Here is a 19,591-nt window from a genome sequence, read left to right as displayed (position 1 = left end):
CCACCAGTGCGTTTGCATTTTTGCTAAAACACAAACCTACTGCATTCATTTTCCCCATAAAATCGATTCAGTTTAAGGCCCTAACGGAAATTTGCCCTGTCACAGCTTTGGGGCTTTCATGTATGTCTATGGATATATGGAAGGTGTTGTGTTATATCCATCAGTTTCATGTGAATTGGTTCCTTTACATTTTGCTGACTATTTGTAACTAGGTCTAGGAGTGTTTGATTTAGGTTCATACCCTTCCTTGTAATGTGCCACTAGCAAAAGTCACCCCAATGCTCACAACAATGTGAATGATGTCACAGGCACCAGCAATCGCTTTCTGCTGGTAGTTAAAATTCTTCTTGCTTGAAACCCAAGCTCAGGCTCATGTTATTTTTATGCATATTGTGAGTAATATATTACTATTATTATCATAATTATTTATTTATACAGCACCAACATCTTCTGTAGCACTGTGCATAGTACAAAACAAATAATGGGGAGCATAGATACATGTACAAGGTTTTTATATTATATATTAACAATTACTCTATCATTATTTTTCTATTTTTTCTATTACTTGGCCGGCTGGGTTTGTCATGGTGTCTTCTTGTACCCATGTCAGATGCTGCTTGACTGGACTGAGCAAAGTTCCATTCCACCATCACCCTTGTGAGGTAGTCTGTGATGAGCTGGGAGGGGTCCACTATTTATTTCTTGCACCTGAGCACAGAGTTAACCATCTCTTCTATGCTGCTACTGAGGTATCGAATTTTGTGGCTAGCACTGCATCTTGAGATCAAAAGCTTCTTCTCTTCAATTCCTGTCCAGTTCCCCCTGCTCATTGTGTAATTCTACACACACAGAACTGTAGCTGCAGTGCTGGCCACAACGAATTGGTCTCTCTCAGCAGGAGAAGGAGGTGGACTGGATCAGGTGATAGCTCTGTGCCAAGGAAGTATCTCCCACTCTTCTGGCAGGACCATATATTGTAGAGAGATATCTAGGTCATGTGACTGGCTTTTCAAAAGGGAGTTTTTTTGGAACAGCTGTAGCAAACATGCAAATTGTGGTGCAGACAATGGCACAGTGTTCTATTCACCTCTTCTAAGAATGAAAAATATGGGAGGGTGAACCAGGGCTTTAACTCACTAGTGATGAAGTGACAAATCAGTTTGTTGCTAGAAATGCTGTGCAGTATAATTTCAAAGTTACTAGTGACGCACTACCAACAAGGGAATTGCCAGTGTGCCATGGTATATCCTGTAGTACCAGTTATTTGCTATCTTAGTCTAGTCTTTGACTGCTATCACTTTCACTTTCTGATGAACTGTGTCTAAAATGAAAGTAACGAGAATGACCTCTATAATGTTGTTGATATAGCTGTCTGTATTTGCTGCTAATTTTAGTGTTCCTACCGTTGCTGTATATTGTTGGTAACTTTTTATTCCTCTTCTTAGGTTGGCTGGGTTGTTTGCGGCTTTTTTCTTTAACTGATATGATCATCTTTTGGTGTCCCCCATCTGATATGCCGCTCTGGTCTTTAATTTTCAGTGTTACACTTTCATGTTCACTGGGACTGACGTTCATTCCAGTGGTCTCTTTGCGGGCTGTTGAATCGGTTACTTGTTGGCCGTCTGTGTGTGTGGAGGGATCCCGACACTTGTTGTCAGTGATAATGCACTCAGGTAAGTTATCTGTCTCTGTGTCTTTGTAGGGAAATTGTACATTAGGATCTGGTGTAGTTACCTCTTTATCGTCATAGATCGGAAAGTCAGTAGGAGTAATTCCTCCTGTACTGTAATATCCGCCAACATCACTGTGTACATTCACCATCCCTTCCTCACTGCCAAGTTTAGTTTTTGCTCCGTTTGTCGCTGTCATATTAGATTCGTGAGCAGCATCATACTCTTTAATATTAGTTTTTCCAGTAGCTATTGGACCAGTACTAGTGGAAAGATCTGAGGCAGGTCTTCCAAGACTGTCTGGTGTACTGTTCACATGATCATTTGAAAACCCTAAATCAGTTATTTGTTCAGCCTCTGCACCATACGTGACATTTATAAAACTGGCCTCTGGTGTAGGAGTGACATTATTTACTGATTCATCACTCCCGGTCCCATATACCTCAATGTCATTTATTTCAGTGGTTTCTAGAAAACTATTGGCAGACACTTCTGAGGCATGTCCATTAACACTCACTGGTGTACCATATACAGGTGTTCTTGAAAACCAAGACGTTTTCTGTGTATCTCCCGCATCAGTGGTGTCGTGTGTGGGATTGTTTGCTGTTCCATATACTTCAATGTCATTTTTTGCAGTGGTTTTTGAACCACTGTTGATGGCAAGATCTGAAACATGTCCATTGATACTGGCTAGTGTACTATTTACAGGAGTGTTTGAAGATGCTAAGTCTGCCTTTTGCTGTGTACTCTCAGTGTTGAAGTCATCATTAGTAACACTATTTACTGCTTCATTCATAGAACTACTGTGTGATGTATTAATCTCTGTTTTATATTCTTCAGAGTCATTCTTTCTTGGAGCACTATGGGTAGAAAGAACTGAGGTATGTCTACGAATATTGCCTGGGTTACTGCTCATAGATGTTCCTGAAAACACCAAAATATTTTTCTTGTGTTCACCCCCTGAGTTGTAGGTACTATCAATGAGGCTGCTCACTGTTTTACCAAGCACATCACTGCCCTGAGCATAAACAGGTGTATTAGTTTCAACAGCTGAATGGCCATTTGTCTCTCCACTGCCACTGGGAGCATTTGGAGTTCCATCTCCTTTAACCTCGGATTCAGTATCACTTTGATATCCTCCATTTTCATCCTTCACCTTAATCAAATGAAACAAAACAGAAAGTCAGCTTAGAAAACATTGTACAAATGGAAATACACTATTCCATTCCACAGTGCAGATTGTCATCAGAGTGACACAAGAGGGGCAGGCACTAGTTACTATATCATGCTTTGCAGGTCAGACTACCACCTGATTTTAATAATGCAGGAAGGAGAGAGAGCTGGCACTAGAATGCGGACAGAGGGCTTCGAGAACTGGCTGAAGATACCTGGACACACAGTGAGGAAAGCAAGCTGAAGTACGTAGAGAAGGCAACTGGGCAGGGGAGAGGGCTGGAGGGCTAGTTTCAATTCACTCCTGATGAGCTATGAGCAGTGATATATAACATTGGCACACAATGTATGACTCTGCATCCTCCCTCATTACACTTAGAGTTGAGGCGAAATTTTCGTAATTTCGCATTACTATAATTACGCATGCGAAATTTGCGATTACGATGCGAAATTACGGTAGCGTAATTGCCATTAAAATCGTAATAGAAAATACCGTAAGCGTAATTTTCAACGCGTAATTTCGCGTTTCGTTCATGCCGTAATTTCGCATTAAACGCTACCGTAATTTCGCGTTAAACCGTAACGCTCCGTATAATATAAAAAAGCCGCCGACTTTAAGGGTTAATAGCAAAGCCCCCTTAAATGCTAAGAGCCTCAAATTTGGAGAATATATTAAGGAGATCAGGAGGAAAAAGAGGAAAAAAACATTTTTCAAAAAGACCTTATAGTTTTTGAGAAAATCGATGTTAAAGTTTCAAAGTAAAAATGTATACATTTAAAAACCCGCCGACTTTAACGGTTAATAGCAAAGCCTGCTTAAAGTTTAGGAACACCAAATTCCTAGGGTATATTAAGGGGATCAGTGGGGATAAGAGGAAAACATTTTTTTCAAAAAGACCTTATAGTTTTTGAGAAAATCGATTTTTACGTTTCAAGGGCAAAAATGTCTTTTAAATGCGGAAAATGTCAGTTTTTTTTGCACAGATAACAATAGTGTATTATTTTCATAGATTCCCCCAAGTGGGAAGAGTTTTACTTACTTCGTTCTGAGTGTGGGAAATATAAAAAAAAAACGACGTGGGGTCCCCCCTCCCAGACCCCTTTAACCCCTTGTCCCCCATGCAGGCTGGGATAGCCAGAATGCGGAGCACCGGCCGCGTGGGGCTCCGCACCCTGACTATACCAGCCCGCATGGTCCATGGATTGGGGGGTCTCGGTAGGGGACGGGCAGCCAAGCTTTCCCCTCCTCCTCCGAGCCCTTGTCCAATCCAAGGACAAGGGGCTCTTCTCCACCTCCGATGGGCGGTGGAGGTGGAGGCCGCGATTTCCTGGGGGGGGGGGGTTCATGGTGGAATCTGGGAGTCCTCTTTAAAAAGGGGTCCCCCAGATGCCCACCCCCCCTCCCAGGAGAAATTAGTATAGAGGTACTTGTACCCCTTACCCATTTCCTTTAAGAGTTAAAAGTAAATAAACACACAAACACTTAGAAAAAGTATTTTAATTGAACAAAAAACATAACCACGAAAAAAGTCCTTTAATATTCTTAATTAACCATTAATACTTACCTGTCCCTTTAAATAAATGATCCCTCGCAATATCCTCGGAAATGTTCTATCAGTTACAATGTAACAAAGTTATTACAATGTAACAACTTTGTTACATTGTAACTACGCCGCACCCGACGCCACTCGCCGCTCAGCCGCCGCATACGCGTCCGTGCTGCACGGACCCGACAGAGCTCTGAGCTATATAGCTCAGAGCTCTCTAAGCATCTTTGTATTTGGGCTCCAAGGAGCCCCATTGGTCCTTAGCAGACCAATGGGGTTCCTTCTGATTTGAAGGAACCCCATTGGTCTGCTAAGGACCAATGGGGCTCCTTGGAGCCCAAATACAAAGATGCTTAGAGAGCTCTGAGCTATATAGCTCAGAGCTCTGTCGGGTCCGGACTCCGTGCAGGACGCTAAGTTCCACCGGCTCCGCTGCCCTCCCCGCCTCTCCCACATGTCACCCACATGTCACCCACATGTGGGTGACATGTGGGTGACAGATGTGGGCGGGGTGGACAGCGGGGGCCAGCGGGGACTTAGCGTCCTGCACGGACGCGTATGCGGCGGGTGAGCGGCGAGTGACGTCGGGTGCGGCGTAGTTACAATGTAACAAAGTTGTTACATTGTAATAACTTTGTTACATTGTAACTGATAGAACATTTCCGAGGATATTGCGAGGGATCATTTATTTAAAGGGACAGGTAAGTATTATTGGTTAATTAAGAATATTAAAGGACTTTTTTCGTGGTTATGTTTTTTGTTCAATTAAAATACTTTTTCTAAGTGTTTGTGTATACTCATTTCTCCTGGGAGGGGGGGTGGGCATCTGGGGGACCCCTTTTTAAAGGGGACTCCCAGATTCCACCATGAACCCCCCCCCCCAGGAAATCGCGGCCTCCACCTCCACCGCCCATCGGAGGTGGAGAAGAGCCCCTTGTCCTTGGATTGGACAAGGGCTCGGAGGGGGAGGGGAAAGCTTGGCTGCCCCTCCCCTTCCGAGACCCCCCAATCCATGGACCATGTGGGCTGGTATAGTCAGGGTGCGGAGCCCCACGCGGCCGGTGCTCCGCATTCTGGCTATCCCAGCCTGCATGGGGGACAAGGGGTTAAAGAGGTCTGGGAGGGGGGACCCCACGTCATTTTTTTTTTATATTTCCCACACTCAGAACGAAGTAAGTAAAACTCTTCCCACTTGGGGGAATCTCTGAAAATAATACACTATTGTTACCTGTGCAAAAAAAAACTGACATTTTCCGCATTTAAAAGACATTTTTGCCCTTGAAACTTAAAAATCGATTTTCTCAAAAACTATAAGGTCTTTTTGAAAAAAATGTTTTCCTCTTATTCCCACTGATCCCCTTAATTTACCCTAGGAATTTGGTGTTCCTAAACTTTAAGCAGGCTTTGCTATTAACCGTTAAAGTCGGCGGGTTTTTAACTGTATACATTTTTACTTTGAAACTTTAACATCGATTTTCTCAAAAACTATAAGGTCTTTTTGAAAAAAATTTTTTTCCTCTTATTCCTTCTGATCTCCTTAATACATTCTCCAAATTTGAGGCTCTTAGCATTTAAGGGGGCTTTGCTATTAACCCTTAAAGTCGGCGGCTACCTAACATTGATCCATGCGTCAACTTTTCCGCTTGGGAGCATGGCCATACGCATTAATTTCGTAATACCCACAGTGATGCGAAAATTACGCGAAAAATTACGCTTACGCGAAATTTCGCGAAATCCTTCTACATTACGATTATGTACTTACGGCCATAATCGCAATTACACTAATTACGTGAAATTTCGCGAAATCGTAATTACGTCATTACGCTCATCATACAGTATGGCACTGTATCCTCCCTCATTACACTGGCACATACAGTATGGCACTGCATCCACCCTCATTACACTGGCACATAAAAAAACAACTGCCCAGGCATTTTTCTCCTGTTGCTGTGCAAAGCATGATGGGATTTCCTATGTTGTTGTTCTCGTTGCCTTGCAACTGGGAGGGGTGATCAGGACACAGTCTCATGCTCCCTGTCACCTCCTTTCAACCAAAAAGTTGGCTGCCCCCATGAAATCACAAACATTTGCCTGTTCTTTTAAAACAGGGTGGGTAAGAGATTATATTACCTATCTATTTTAATTAACATAATAACTACTGTAACTTAACCACTTCCCGACCGCCTAACGCACAGGGGCGGCCGGGAAGTGGAGCCCGCAAGGACCAGCTCATGCCCAAAGGCCCATAAGGGCATGGGCGGAGCGATCGCGTCATCCGTGACGCTCCGCCGGCGCCTGCCTCCACTCACCCGCCGCAACATCCCGCCGGCCATACGGAAGCGCCGGCGGGATGTTAACCCCGCGATCGCCGCATACAAAGTGTATTTCTCCCCCCCCTGCCCCAGATCGCCCACAGCACCCCTCAGACCCCCCCCTGCCCACCCCCCAGACCCCTGTTTGCACCCAATCACCTCCCTAATCACCCATCAATCACTCCCTGTCACTATCTGTAAACGCTATTTTTTTTTATCCCCCCCCCTGCCCCCTGCCCCCTCCTGATCACCCCCCACCCCTCAGATTCTCCCCAGACCCCCCCCCCCCTGTGTACTGTATGCATCTATCCCCCTGATCACCTGTCAATCACCTGTCAATCACCCATCAATCACCCCCTGTCACTGCCACCCATCAATCAGCCCCTAACCTGCCCCTTGCGGGCAATCTGATCACCCACCCACACCAATAGATCGCCCGCAGATCCGACGTCAGATCACCTCCCAAGTGCAGTGTTTACATCTGTTATCTACCCTAAACACCCACTAATTACCCATCAATCACCCCCTATCACCACCTGTCACTGTTACCCATCAGATCAGACCCTAATCTGCCCCTTGCGGGCACCCAATCACCCGCCTACACGCTCAGATTGCCCTCAGACCCCCCCCTTATCAATTCGCCAGTGCATTAGTTACATCTGTTCTTCCCTGTAATAACCCACTGATCACCTGTCAATCACCCATCAATCACCCCCCTGTCACTGCCACCCATCAATCACCCCCTGGCACTGCCACCCATCAATCACCCCCTGTCACTGCCACTCATCAATCAGCCCCTAACCTGCCCCTTGCGGGCAATCTGATCACCCACCCACACCAATAGTTCGCCCGCAGATCCGACGTCAGATCACCTCCCAAGTGCAGTGTTTATATCTGTTCTCTACACTAAACACCCACTAATTACCCATCAATCACCCCCTGTCACGGCTACCTATCAGATTAGACCCCTATCTGCCCCTAGGGCACTCAATCACCCGCCCACACCCTCAGAATGCCCTCAGGCCCCAGCCCTGATCACCTCGCCAGTGCATTGCTTGCATCTATTCCCCCCTCTAATCACACCTTGAGACACCCATCAATCACCTCCTGTCACCCCCTAGCACACCTACCCATCAGATCAGGCCCTAATTTGCCCCGTGTGGGCTCCTGATCACTCGGCCAAACCCTCAGATCCCCCTCAGACCCCCTTCCGATCACCTCCCCAGTGCATTGATTGCATCTATTTTCCCCTCTAACCACCCCCTGAGACACCCATCAATCACCTCCTGTCACCCCCCTAGCACTCCTATCCATCAGATCAGGCCCAATACAACCTGTCATCTAAAAGGCCACCCTGCATATGACCGGTTCCACAAAATTCGCCCCCTCATAGACCAGCTGTCATCAAAATTTGCAGATGCTTATACCCCTGAACAGTCATTTTGAGACATTTGGTTTCCAGACTACTCACGGTTTTGGGCCCGTAAAATCACTTGTGGGGTTCCTATACTGTCCTGGCATTTTAGGGGCCCTAAACCGTGAGGAGTAGTCTAGAAAACAAATGCCTCAAAATGACCTGTGATTAGGACGTTGGGCCCCTTAGCGCACCTAGGCTGCAAAAAAGTGTCACACATGTGGTATCGCCGTACTCAGGAGAAGTAGTATAATGTGTTTTGGGGTGTATTTTTACACATACCCATGCTGGGTGGGAGAAATCTCTCTGTAAATGGACAATTGTGTGTAAAAAAAATCAAACAATTGTCATTTACAGAGATATTTCTCCCACCCAGCATGGGTATGTGTAAAAATACACCCCAAAACACATTATACTACTTCTCCTGAGTACGGCGGTACCACATATGTGGCACTTTTTTACACCCTAAGTACGCTAAGGGGCCCAAAGTCCAATGAGTACCTTTAGGATTTCACAGGTCATTTTGCGACATTTGGTTTCAAGACTACTCCTCACGGTTTAGGGCCCCTAAAATGCCAGGGCAGTATAGGAACCCCACAAATGACCCCATTCTAGAAAGAAGACACCCAAACGTATTCCGTTAGGAGTATGGTGAGTTCATAGAAGATTTTATTTTTTGTCACAAGTTAGCGGAAAATGACACTTTGTGAAAAAAAAAACAATTAAAATCAATTTCCGCTAACTTGTGACAAAAAAGTAAAAACTTCTATGAACTCACCATACTCCTAACGGAATACCTTAGGGCCCCTAAAATGCCAGGACAGTATGGGAACCCCACAAATGACTCCATTTTAGAAAGAAGACACCCCAAGGTATTCTGTTAGTAGTACGGTGAGTTCATAGAAGATTTTATTTTTTGTCACAAGTTAGCGGAAATTGATTTTTATTGGTTTTTTTCACAAAGTGTCATTTTCCGCTAACTTGTGACAAAAAATAAAATCTTCTATGAACTCACCGTACTACTAACGGAATACCTTGGGGTGTCTTCTTTCTAAAATGGGGTCATTTGTGGGGTTCCTATACTGTCCTGGCATTTTAGGGGCCCTAAACCGTGAGGAGTAGTCTTGAAACTAAATTTCTCAAAATGACCTGTGAAATCCTAAAGGTACTCATTGGACTTTGGGCCCCTTAGCGCAGTTAGGGTGCAAAAAAGTGCCACACATGTGGTATTGCCGTACTCAGGAGAAGTAGTATAATGTGTTTTGGGGTGTATTTTTACACATACCCATGCTGAGTGGGAGAAAGATCTCTGTAAATGGACAATTGTGTGTAAAAAAAATTAAAAAATTGTCATTTACAGAGATATTTCTCCCACCCAGCATCGGTATGTGTAAAAATGCACCCCAAAACACATTATACTACTTCTCCTGAGTACGGCAATACCACATGTGTGGCACTTTTTTGCAGCCTAACTGCGCTAAGGGGCCCAAAGTCCAATGAGCATCTTTAGGCTTTACAGGGGTGCTTACAAATTAGCACCCCCCAAAATGCGAGGACAGTAAACACACCCCACAAATGACCCCATTTTGGAAAGTAGACACTTCAAGGTATTTAGAGAGGGGCATGGTGAGTCCGTGGCAGATTTCATTTTTTTTGTCGCAAGTTAGAAGAAATGGAAACTTTTTTTTTTTGTCACAAAGTGTCATTTTCCGCTTACTTGTGACAAAAATTAATATCTTCTATGAACTCACTATGCCTCTCAGTGAATACTTTGGGATGTCTTCTTTCCAAATTGGGGTCATTTGGGGGGTATTTATACTATCCTGGAATTCTAGCCCCTCATGAAACATGTCAGGTGGTCAGAAAAGTCATAGATGCTTGAAAATGGGAAAATTCACTTTTTGCACCATAGTTTGTAAATGCTATAACTTTTACCCAAACCAATAAATATACACTGAATGGGTTTTTTTTTATCAAAAACATGTTTGTCCACATTTTTCGCGCTGCATGTATACAGAAATTTTACTTTATTTGAAAAATGTCAGCACAGAAAGTTAAAAAAATCATTTTTTGCCAAAATTCATGTCTTTTTTGATGAATATAATAAAAAGTAAAAATCGCAGGAGCAATCAAATAGCACCAAAAGAAAGCTTTATTAGTGACAAGAAAAGGAGCCAGAATTCATTTAGGTGGTAGGTTGTATGAGCGAGCAATAAACCATGAAAGCTGCAGTGGTCTGAATGGAAAAAAAGTGGCCAGTCCTTAAGGGGTGTAAAGCCCTAGGTCCTCAAGTGGTTAATGACAGTATGTTTGTTTAGGCTGAAGTTCCTCTTTAAAGAGAACCAGATATGTTGGGGGAAAAGCTTTTATACATACCTGGGGCTTCCTCCAGCCCCATAAGCCTGGATCGCTCCCACACCGCCGTCCTCTGCTGCTTGTATCCGCCGGTACCGGGTCCCGTACTCTCGGCCAGTCAGCCAGTCGGAGTAAGCACGCGGCCAATTTTCCGCGTCACAGGGGCTCCCTCCATATCCTTACGCGTGCGGCTGCATACTGTGCAGCCACATGCGTAAGGGTATGGAGGGAGCCCCTGTGCATGCAGAAAATTGGTTGCGTCCGCCGGAAGTGACGGGACCCGGCGATAGAGGAAGTGGAGGATGGCGGCGTGGGAGCGATCCAGGCTTATGGGGCTGGAAGAAGCCCCAGGTATGTATAAAAGCTTTTCCTATTTTTAGTGTTCATTCCTCTCTGGTTCCCTTTAAACTGGCACATACAGTAGAACATTGCAACATTTGATATTACACTGCACCTTTCCCTTCACCCCTTCATCAAGGCCTGTGTTTTATAGTGGCACTATGCATCATGCATCCTGTCCAGCCCAGATTTCCAAAAAAGGATGTTTACATATTGAGGCCATGCTTATTTTTCTAACCCTACTCGGAGTAACATCCTGAGAGTAGCTGTGTACACTGCCCGCATGGTTTATGCTCTATACACGATTCATGTCAGTCATGGAAATTAGAAGAGCTGGTTATCTCCATGGTTTTATGCATGAGCAACAGTCATGTAACACATGTGCACTAGACACTACATGCCAGTTGCAAACATTCTGTGGAACTGCACTCATTCTTGCATGTGTGGGCTTTAGCACTAAAGGCAGAAATATTTAGCAAAAGGACATAATCTTGCATTACTGTTATGGAAAGAGGTATGATATCCATTGCTATGAATATCTTCAGTTCCTTACCATCAGTAGAAACAAAGAATGTGAGAGTAATAGATGTATGATATGTATAAAGTGACTGCATTGTGAATTTATAACTTAGTAGAAACAAAGTATGCCTTCGCATTATGCACATCACACTCCTCCTACCCCACATATTCATTTGCCTAGTCATCACTCATCACATTTTTCATAAATCATTTAAGAAGATTCTTACCTTTGCTTTAGGTTTTGACCCCAGTGGTGGAAACTGAAACAAGTATACATTGATATTATGCTTGGAATCATATCCCTTAAACAGCAACTAGAAAGAGAAAAAGAAAATTGTTACATAATTACATAGTACATAGTAGCTGAGGTTGAAAAAAGACATACATTAATCAAGTTTAACCATAAAATAAGGTACAACACTAGCCTGCACTCTCACATATTGTTAAGAAGGAACTGTTGTACGGTATCTATATACACCTGATTTAAAAGTAATAAAAGTGTCATTATTCCTAGATGAAATGTGAGTGTGAACAGTATACAAGACATGTTTTCATGGTTCTTGTGTAAGTATGGCAAAGATGTGTGCTTGAGTTTTGAGTTAAGCTTGAGGGTAACAGTAGAGAAACTCGTGAAAGGGTTTAGCAAGCTGGGCCGGCTCTAGACTTTTTGCTGCCCGAGGCAAACTTGTGAGGATGCACCCCTGCCCCACGTTTTGGAATGATCGCACAGCACCCGACAATTTACTTTGCTTGAGCCATCTAACAGTCTCCTAGTGGCGATCGCTGCTGGTAGACTGGTGATGGAGCGGAGCTCCGTCATTCAAGCGGGGATGCGTGCGCATTGTGCAAAACCCAACCCCAGAACTTGATGCCTTTAGGCGTTACGTGGTCCTGGGGCTGCCACCTTCCCGACGCCTATCGGCATTAGGCGGTCAGGAAGAGGTTAATGTTCTCACATGACATGCTGCAGTTAAGCACAATAACACATAAATTATAAATGATCAGCGCAGAGCCCAAAAACAGAAGACGAGTCTTCAACAAAGAATAAGAGCAGGCAAATCTCCACCACAATAAATACTGGGGTCACGGCATACAGCTCTGCATTCATGGATACTGGTGACAACCCACACTATAAGGTTGTATCAACAATTTGGTAGGACATCAAGAAGCAACAGTCTGTCCAGGATTCACTAATTGAACAATGATTCATCTCACTAATGTATATCAGTAGTAAACATCATAAAAAAACAAACAAACGGCAACTCTAAGTGTAAACCGCTTAATATAGAGTTTCATAGTAAAAACAGCATAAAAAATAGCATAAAAACAAAACTTACATATGGGGCCCATGCAATGGGAACCCTGAGAAAGTTGCACGCTTGTATTGGTCAGCAGTAAAGGACAGTATAAAGGTTCCACCTGTCTCCTTCCCGACCGGTTTTGCAAACTAGCGTCATCAGTGATGCCTGATGATGCTAGTTTGCGAAACCGGTCGGGTAGGAGACAGGCGGCACCTTTACTGCTGACCCATACACGCGTGCAACTTTCTCGGGGTTCCTATTGCATGGGCCCCATATGTAAGTTTTGTTTTTATGCTATTTTTTATGATGTTTTTACTGTGAAAACTCTATATTAAGCAGTTTACACTTAGAGTTGCCGTTTGTTTGTTGGGCGCCTCGCGCTTATCGTGACCTTGAGACTGTACTGTGTGTACTCCTATTTGTTATTGCCTGAAGAAGCAGGAATACACCTGCGAAACATGTTGCACTGTTTATTGGAGTATATATATAAACTTTTTTGTATTAAAATTGACGGTATTATGTCTACTTCGGGAAGATGAGTCCACCACTGCCTCCCGAGATTAAAGCTTTTAATACATTTTATTCTTTTGGCGCCTCTGTTCTCCTTACAATATCAGCATCCACCCCTGGTGGAGGGGTTGAATTCCCCTTTTCGTCTCCCTATCTACAGAGAGCGACATCTTAATCCTGAGTGAGGACAGGTCTAATCTCCTCACCTGCCTATACAGTGGTTACCTATACTGTAACCCTGACTTGTGAGTATATTCATTTATATACCTCTCATTACCCATTATTGTACATACTACACTATATTGGGCTCTCGGTGTTCCCTTATTTTTTCTATATATGCAGTAAGTTTGTAGAGTGTTTTTTCAGATAGTCCATGCATTACAATCCACAAAGTTCCGCTCAATAATTTGGTAAGTTATGTCGGTGGCCTGCCTAACCAGGAAATCAACATTTCTTTTTTTTTGAAAGAATCATTTTTGCTGCTCGAACCACCACCTAACATAAACTTACCATTACACAATGTAAAAGGTCTGTATTGGCAGATAAGCCAAAGCTGTACATCGTACTCCCAACTCTAGATATGCTGTCTGATTTTCATTTTAACTATCGATGGGCTTGAAAATCAGACACATGATGTATTTTGCATAGTACTCATAATAAAAAACCAATAGATTAAAGCTATATCTTTAAAATGTCATTTGCATTATTTTTTTAAGTTCTTCTTTCTAAATATACAGTAATCCTCTATTTATAATGATACATAATGCATAAAACATGTACATACTTTTGGTGCTTCGACACAGCAAGGCTTTCTTTTTTCAGTGTCAGTAGGAGGTTCTTGCTTTAAAAATAAAGGAGAAAATAGTTTTATTAACATATATTATATTACTACATGCAATATATTTAATGTTGTAACATTTGGTGGCTCACTGCCTAGTTTTCTAGTTTAACGGTTGATACATAATTATAATATGTGGATTAAAGTTCTTCCATGATCGGAAAAGGATGATTTTATGCTGAGCAACATTTAATACCAGTAGCTATTTTTCTTAAATCAATTAAACCAGTGATATCATCATGTGTTCTGTGTCACTTGATGAAATGGCAGTACAGAGAATTGTACAATGTTGAGAACTGGCAAAAGGATCTTCTTATAAATCACTGAAAAAAGTTTTATTTTTTATTCTAAATACCACTCATTCTAATTTGTTTGGAAGAGCTTCTGTTAGGGACTGTGCCTCAGTTCCAGTGTGTGATTGTCAATATACCCAATCCTATCAATCCTGGTCGAGTGTTTTGTATAAATGTTCTGTGTCTGCATACCTAAGGTTTTTATATAAGGCTTGGTTCACACTGCAATGCAAAACAGCATTTTTTTTGTCCATTTTTGTGGATCGCAACAGATCTCAAGAACTGACAAGCAAACAGAACCTGTTTATCAATAGGATCTGTTCATACTTGTCAGTCTGCTAAGGATCTGTTGGGGTAGCTGCAACGCAAAAAAAACTGTGCTGCATGATAACTCTGAACAGCAAATGCGCTTCCAACAGAAGCCTGTGGTGGAAATGCATCTGCTCCGGGCTGGAGGATTATAGCACAAAAAAGAAAAAGGAGGACCTATCTAAGCCATAAATAATATCTCAAGGACACTCTAGATCTAAATGTATCAATTATCAAACTTTATTAGCAAACAAACAAGATATATAAAAACAATTAAAATATAGTCTCCTGGTACGTGCCGATTATTGTCAGCACTATCCACCTCTGGATCACAATAGGATAAATTACACTATAATAGTATATAATTCAAAGGGCAAGGTGCCAAATAGTGTACACAATTGTGCAAATAACATCCCTTTATCTACATAAAGTGCTTCCGTGCAAATTATTACATCAACAAAAGTGATGTGTGCATGCCCGCATCCATGCCCAACAGCATGGGTGCCCGCATACACACAGCATGTGCACAAATCACATAAACAATGGTGGAAAAACAATAAATTCATATAGAATCATAAAAATGCTGTGATACAACCTCAGCCAATCAGCCTGGACAAATAACCCTCATATCTGTTTTCAAAAGTAAATCCCACTATAAACAAAGTGCAACGTGCTATTGTGCAAAAATGCTGTCAGAGGAAAAAATCACGCTGTGAATAAAAGGCACCACTTACCCAAAAATATATCCAGAGGGGGACTCCAGAGAGTACCTAACGCGATCGCAGCTTGCGGCTGCTTCAGAAGAGGCTACTAACTGTTTGCCTGTCCGCTGTTTAAATAGGAGGTGCCAAGGGGACAGAGAACGAGCACGGCCGTGCTCTCGATGTCGAAGGGCGTGCGCTCTGATCTGTCAAGTGATTCCTAAGCGGTGGCCACTCATTTCGCTACTCTCTGCACTATATGTTGCCTATCTCTTTTTTTAGGCTGTCCGGTGCGATTTTATTGGCGCACGGAACTACATTGCAGTGCAGCACGCACCGTACTGGCAGTAGGGCTTGACGGACCGGAAACAGGAAGTGGTAGAGCGAGCTAGCTCTTATCCCCCGCCGCTGTGATATCGGGATTACTTGAAATACAGAGATCGGGATTACAGCAAGTATTTGAGCAGCTAGATGTAACCTCTATTAAGGTAATGTACTATCATCTGCTTACATCTCGAGTGGGCTTGCATAGCCCGGGGCAAGTTTCACACCCCTTTTTGCGCTGAGGTACTATACACATTTTCTCCTTCATCATTGGGTCTGAGCCGACCCCACCTCTAGCAGCAACACATTCATCCACACAAGCGCAAACTTTTTCCTTTTTTAGGTCTATACTTGTGTTACTAATTTCTATGGCTGGAGGATTATAATCTGGCTTGATGTAAACCGAGCCGTGAAGGGAATGTCCCAGCTGCCTAAAAAAAGGACATCTACTTACCTGGGGCTTCCTCCAGCCCCTAGCCGCCGCTATGCCCCTCGCCGCAGCTCCACCTCCCGGTCCCCAAAAGTGCAGAGGCCCACCTCGCCAGGTCATAGCTCTAGTTCTGTTATTCGCAGTAGTTCTGTGTCGTACCAAATCCCAACCCCCCCTCCCCTCGATGCAGTGTAATATCTCACCTGTCCCACTACTATGACTCCCATGTCTGCCATTGCACTGAGCGCCACCACGTGCCTGGTGCCTCACAGGGTGGATGGCAGATGGGGATTAGGAGTTGGGGCAGCATGAGTTTTTACACTGCACGGGCACCGCTGGGGCCAAATTTACACTTGGGGGAGCATGCAGGCACATCAGATGTATGGGCTTCTTTGGATTCTTAAAGGAAACAAGAGACGTTTTAAAGTAAAAGTTTTAAGCATACCTGGGGCTTCCTCCAGCCCCATGCACACGGATCGCTCTCATGCTGCCGTCCTCAGTCTTCTGACGGAAAGATACGTAGAGGGCGCACTTCTCTTGCGCAGACTGGCTACGACTGGCTGAAGTTAGGAGACTTGGTACCGAAGATGAAGAAGACTGAGGACAGCGGCGTGGGAGCAATCCGTGCACATGGGGCTGGAGGAAGACCCAGGTATGTATAACACTTTTAGTTTAAAATGTCTCTGGTACACTTTAAGATTTGCAGGTAACTCTGGTACTTAGAATAATGGTAGGCTTGTAAAACCGACATCACAAATAATGTAATGTCATTGTAATAGTGCCATCTTGTGGTGAGATTGTAAAGTGGAGTTTATCATAATTGGTAATATATCTTAGGACCTATTTAGAATGCTAAATTTATAAAAGGGAGATTTTGTAGTGTTGCGATCACTTTACTGTATTTGTCCTAAAGTGTTAATTTGAAGCACCATTCATTTGAACATCTCTCATCTCTGACTTTTATTGCAGCTGTGCACCACTGCTTCTTAATCTGGTGATCTGCAGCTAACTAACAAAAAGTTATTCTGAATAAACACCACTGTCCGCAATTGTTCCCTATGATTTTGGCCACAATGAAAGTGGACCAGTCAATTTAGCGATTAGCTTATTCCTCACTTATTAAGCATGGTGATTGTAACTAAAGTATCATTAAATAACAGTCTTTTAGTGGAATTTGGCATTCATGTGGAAAATTGCTGAAATCTGGCAATATTTTCAGGTGACCCGTGACTGCAACTTTTATAGGTGTGGAGAAAATGAAAATTACATTATTGTAGTCAAATAGGTTAAAAGGCTGTCTGCCATTTTATAACGAGGCCATATACTGTGTATTTGACTTAAATTTCTAACACTTATTTAACAAGAGTAGAACTAGCTACTTCTTGGAGAAGGTTTATATGCTGTACCTGACATGTAGAGATTGCCAGACACAAAAAAAAGTGCATGCCGGTCCATGTATAAAGGTAATTGTAACTGATTGCAAGCATACCTGTGCATGGTTAGCCCTCTGATCAGGGCCGGATTTGTACTTACTAGTGCCCTAGGCCTGCTGTCACCAAGCGCCCCCCCTCCCCCCCCCCCCGCCACCACCACCACCAAAAACATTCTGTCCAACTATCTGACTAGCGATCACTGGTTTAAATGGGCTCATTTCAGTAGTGCTGCAGTGCCCCTCATTGAACAAAGAATCAGTGGATGCTCTGTCCTCACAATGGAAATGTGCGCTCCTGCTCGAATGTGCACAGCAGCCGATAGTGTTCTGGGCATGCATACTTGAGAAATTACGGTGATGTATGATCGGTACTTGTCAAGAATGCATAACACTATACTGGCCCCAGTTGCTGTGCACATCTGGGCAGGAGCGGGAAATTACAGGGAGCGCGAGTGGCCAGAGCATGCGCTGCTTCTTTGTCCTCTGTGAGACTGGCTGCAGTCAGAGCCACAAACAGGTGGCAGGGCAATGCAATGGAGAGAAGCCCATCTAAAACAGAGAACACAGGGGCAAATGCAGGATTTTTAAGGGGGGGATTCCTGAAAGGTCCAGAAGTACTTATGTCCCCGAGTGCTTCCGAATACAGGTGGCTCCATACTGCCCATGCACAAAAGTGTGCTGGCGTATTACGGAGCTGCCTATCTTTGGAAGTACTCAAGGACATGAGTGTTTCTGAGGGCTTCTGGTAGCAGCAAATTTGAACAGGGGACAGCGCTGGAACAACTCCCCGAGAGAGGAACGGGAGATAGGCTTAGTTTGGACAATTCAGTGGAATATGCCACATAGTGTCACATAGCGCAAGCGGTAGCCATATGATGCAGGGATATATACATCTGCGGAAGATTGCGGCACTATATAAATACTAAATAATAATAATTTGCCTCACCAGGATTGCACTTTTATTTAGCTTTCCTGTATGACAAGAAGACACAGACACCCAGCACTAGGGGAAGAGGGAAACAAAGGTGAATGAAGGAGGCTGGTGCACACCAAGAGGGCTTCTGAGCGTTTTTCAAATCGACAGTTATTTCAAAAAAGCGCTTGGCTAATGTTACCCTATGAGGGTGTTCCCACGGCAGCGTTGTGATTTTTTCAAAATCACGAGTATACTGCATGTAGCATTTTTTTGAGCGATTCATTCAGAAATCGCTCTGAAAATTGCTTCACAAAATCGCACTCACTAATTGCTAGCAATTGCTATTGTGATTTTGGTGTGCACTAGCCCAGAGAGAGGAGGAGTGGAGAGAGACTGATAATAGCCTGAGATGGAGCAGAGAGGGTATCTGTTTTGCAGTCCCACATCACACAGAGGCTACTTGCCTGTAATAGGTCTCATGTCCCTGCTGGTCTCTCACACAAGTCAGAAAGCAGCCCTCCTGGAGTCTAGGGACTGTAAAAAACTTTTCACCTTGTTTAACACCTTATCCACACATGCAGTCATTATAACAATGAGGAGAGACCAGACAGATTTTTGCCAATGGACCCTCCAGCCAAGCTCTGCATCATGCTGTGGATATTTACCAGCTTGCCTGACCTCTAATTGCACTTTTATCAGCTAGCCTATTATTTTACATTGCCTTACAACAACAAACCTGAATACACCAGACACCAGACCAGTCCTAAATCACTGAATGAAAGGGGGCCTGGGAGGAGATTGCCCCCCTTCCAGCCAGCACTAGGGGAAGAGGGGGAAACAATGGTGAATGTGGAGAGAGTATCTGTATTGCAGTCCCACATCACACAGCCTACTTGCCTGTAATGTGTCTCCTGTCCCTGCCAGCCAAATCCAAAAAAAGCTTTATTGGCAGGACCAAATACATTTAGCATTGCCAAAGCAAAAACAGAACATTAACAACATAGTAGGGGGAGGATTGTGGGAATAGGGGAATGATATAGGTATACCGTCTATAGGGGTGTGGAGGATGTAAGGGATGGTCAGCCTCTCACACAAGCTGCAGGCAGCCCTCCTGGAGTTTAGAGACTGTCAAAAACTTTTCAACCTGTGAAATACCTTATGTAGCTGTCTACATGCAGTCTTTACAATAGTGAGAGAGCTGAGTTTTT

General features: G+C 43.6%; 1 protein-coding gene across 1 annotated transcript in view; it reads right to left on the bottom strand.

Annotated features, from left to right (window-relative positions):
* Positions 1–489: 489 nt before the first annotated feature.
* Positions 490–19,591, bottom strand: part of LOC137547633 (mucin-22-like) — a 37,031-nt gene continuing 17,929 nt past the window's right edge. Inside the window, exons 4-6 of the mRNA XM_068271107.1 lie at positions 13,925–13,981; positions 11,557–11,643; positions 490–2,826 (exon numbers count right to left, since the gene is read on the bottom strand). Coding sequence (XP_068127208.1) covers positions 1,273–2,826; positions 11,557–11,643; positions 13,925–13,981 — 1,698 coding nt within the window. The 3' untranslated portion in view covers positions 490–1,272. The remainder of the gene's footprint in view (positions 2,827–11,556; positions 11,644–13,924; positions 13,982–19,591) is intronic.

The sequence above is a fragment of the Hyperolius riggenbachi genome, chromosome 1 (assembly GCF_040937935.1).
Source record: "Hyperolius riggenbachi isolate aHypRig1 chromosome 1, aHypRig1.pri, whole genome shotgun sequence".
Lineage (NCBI taxonomy): Eukaryota > Metazoa > Chordata > Amphibia > Anura > Hyperoliidae > Hyperolius > Hyperolius riggenbachi.
Note: the sequence above shows the minus strand (reverse complement) of the source record. Positions and strands in the feature narration are given on the sequence as shown.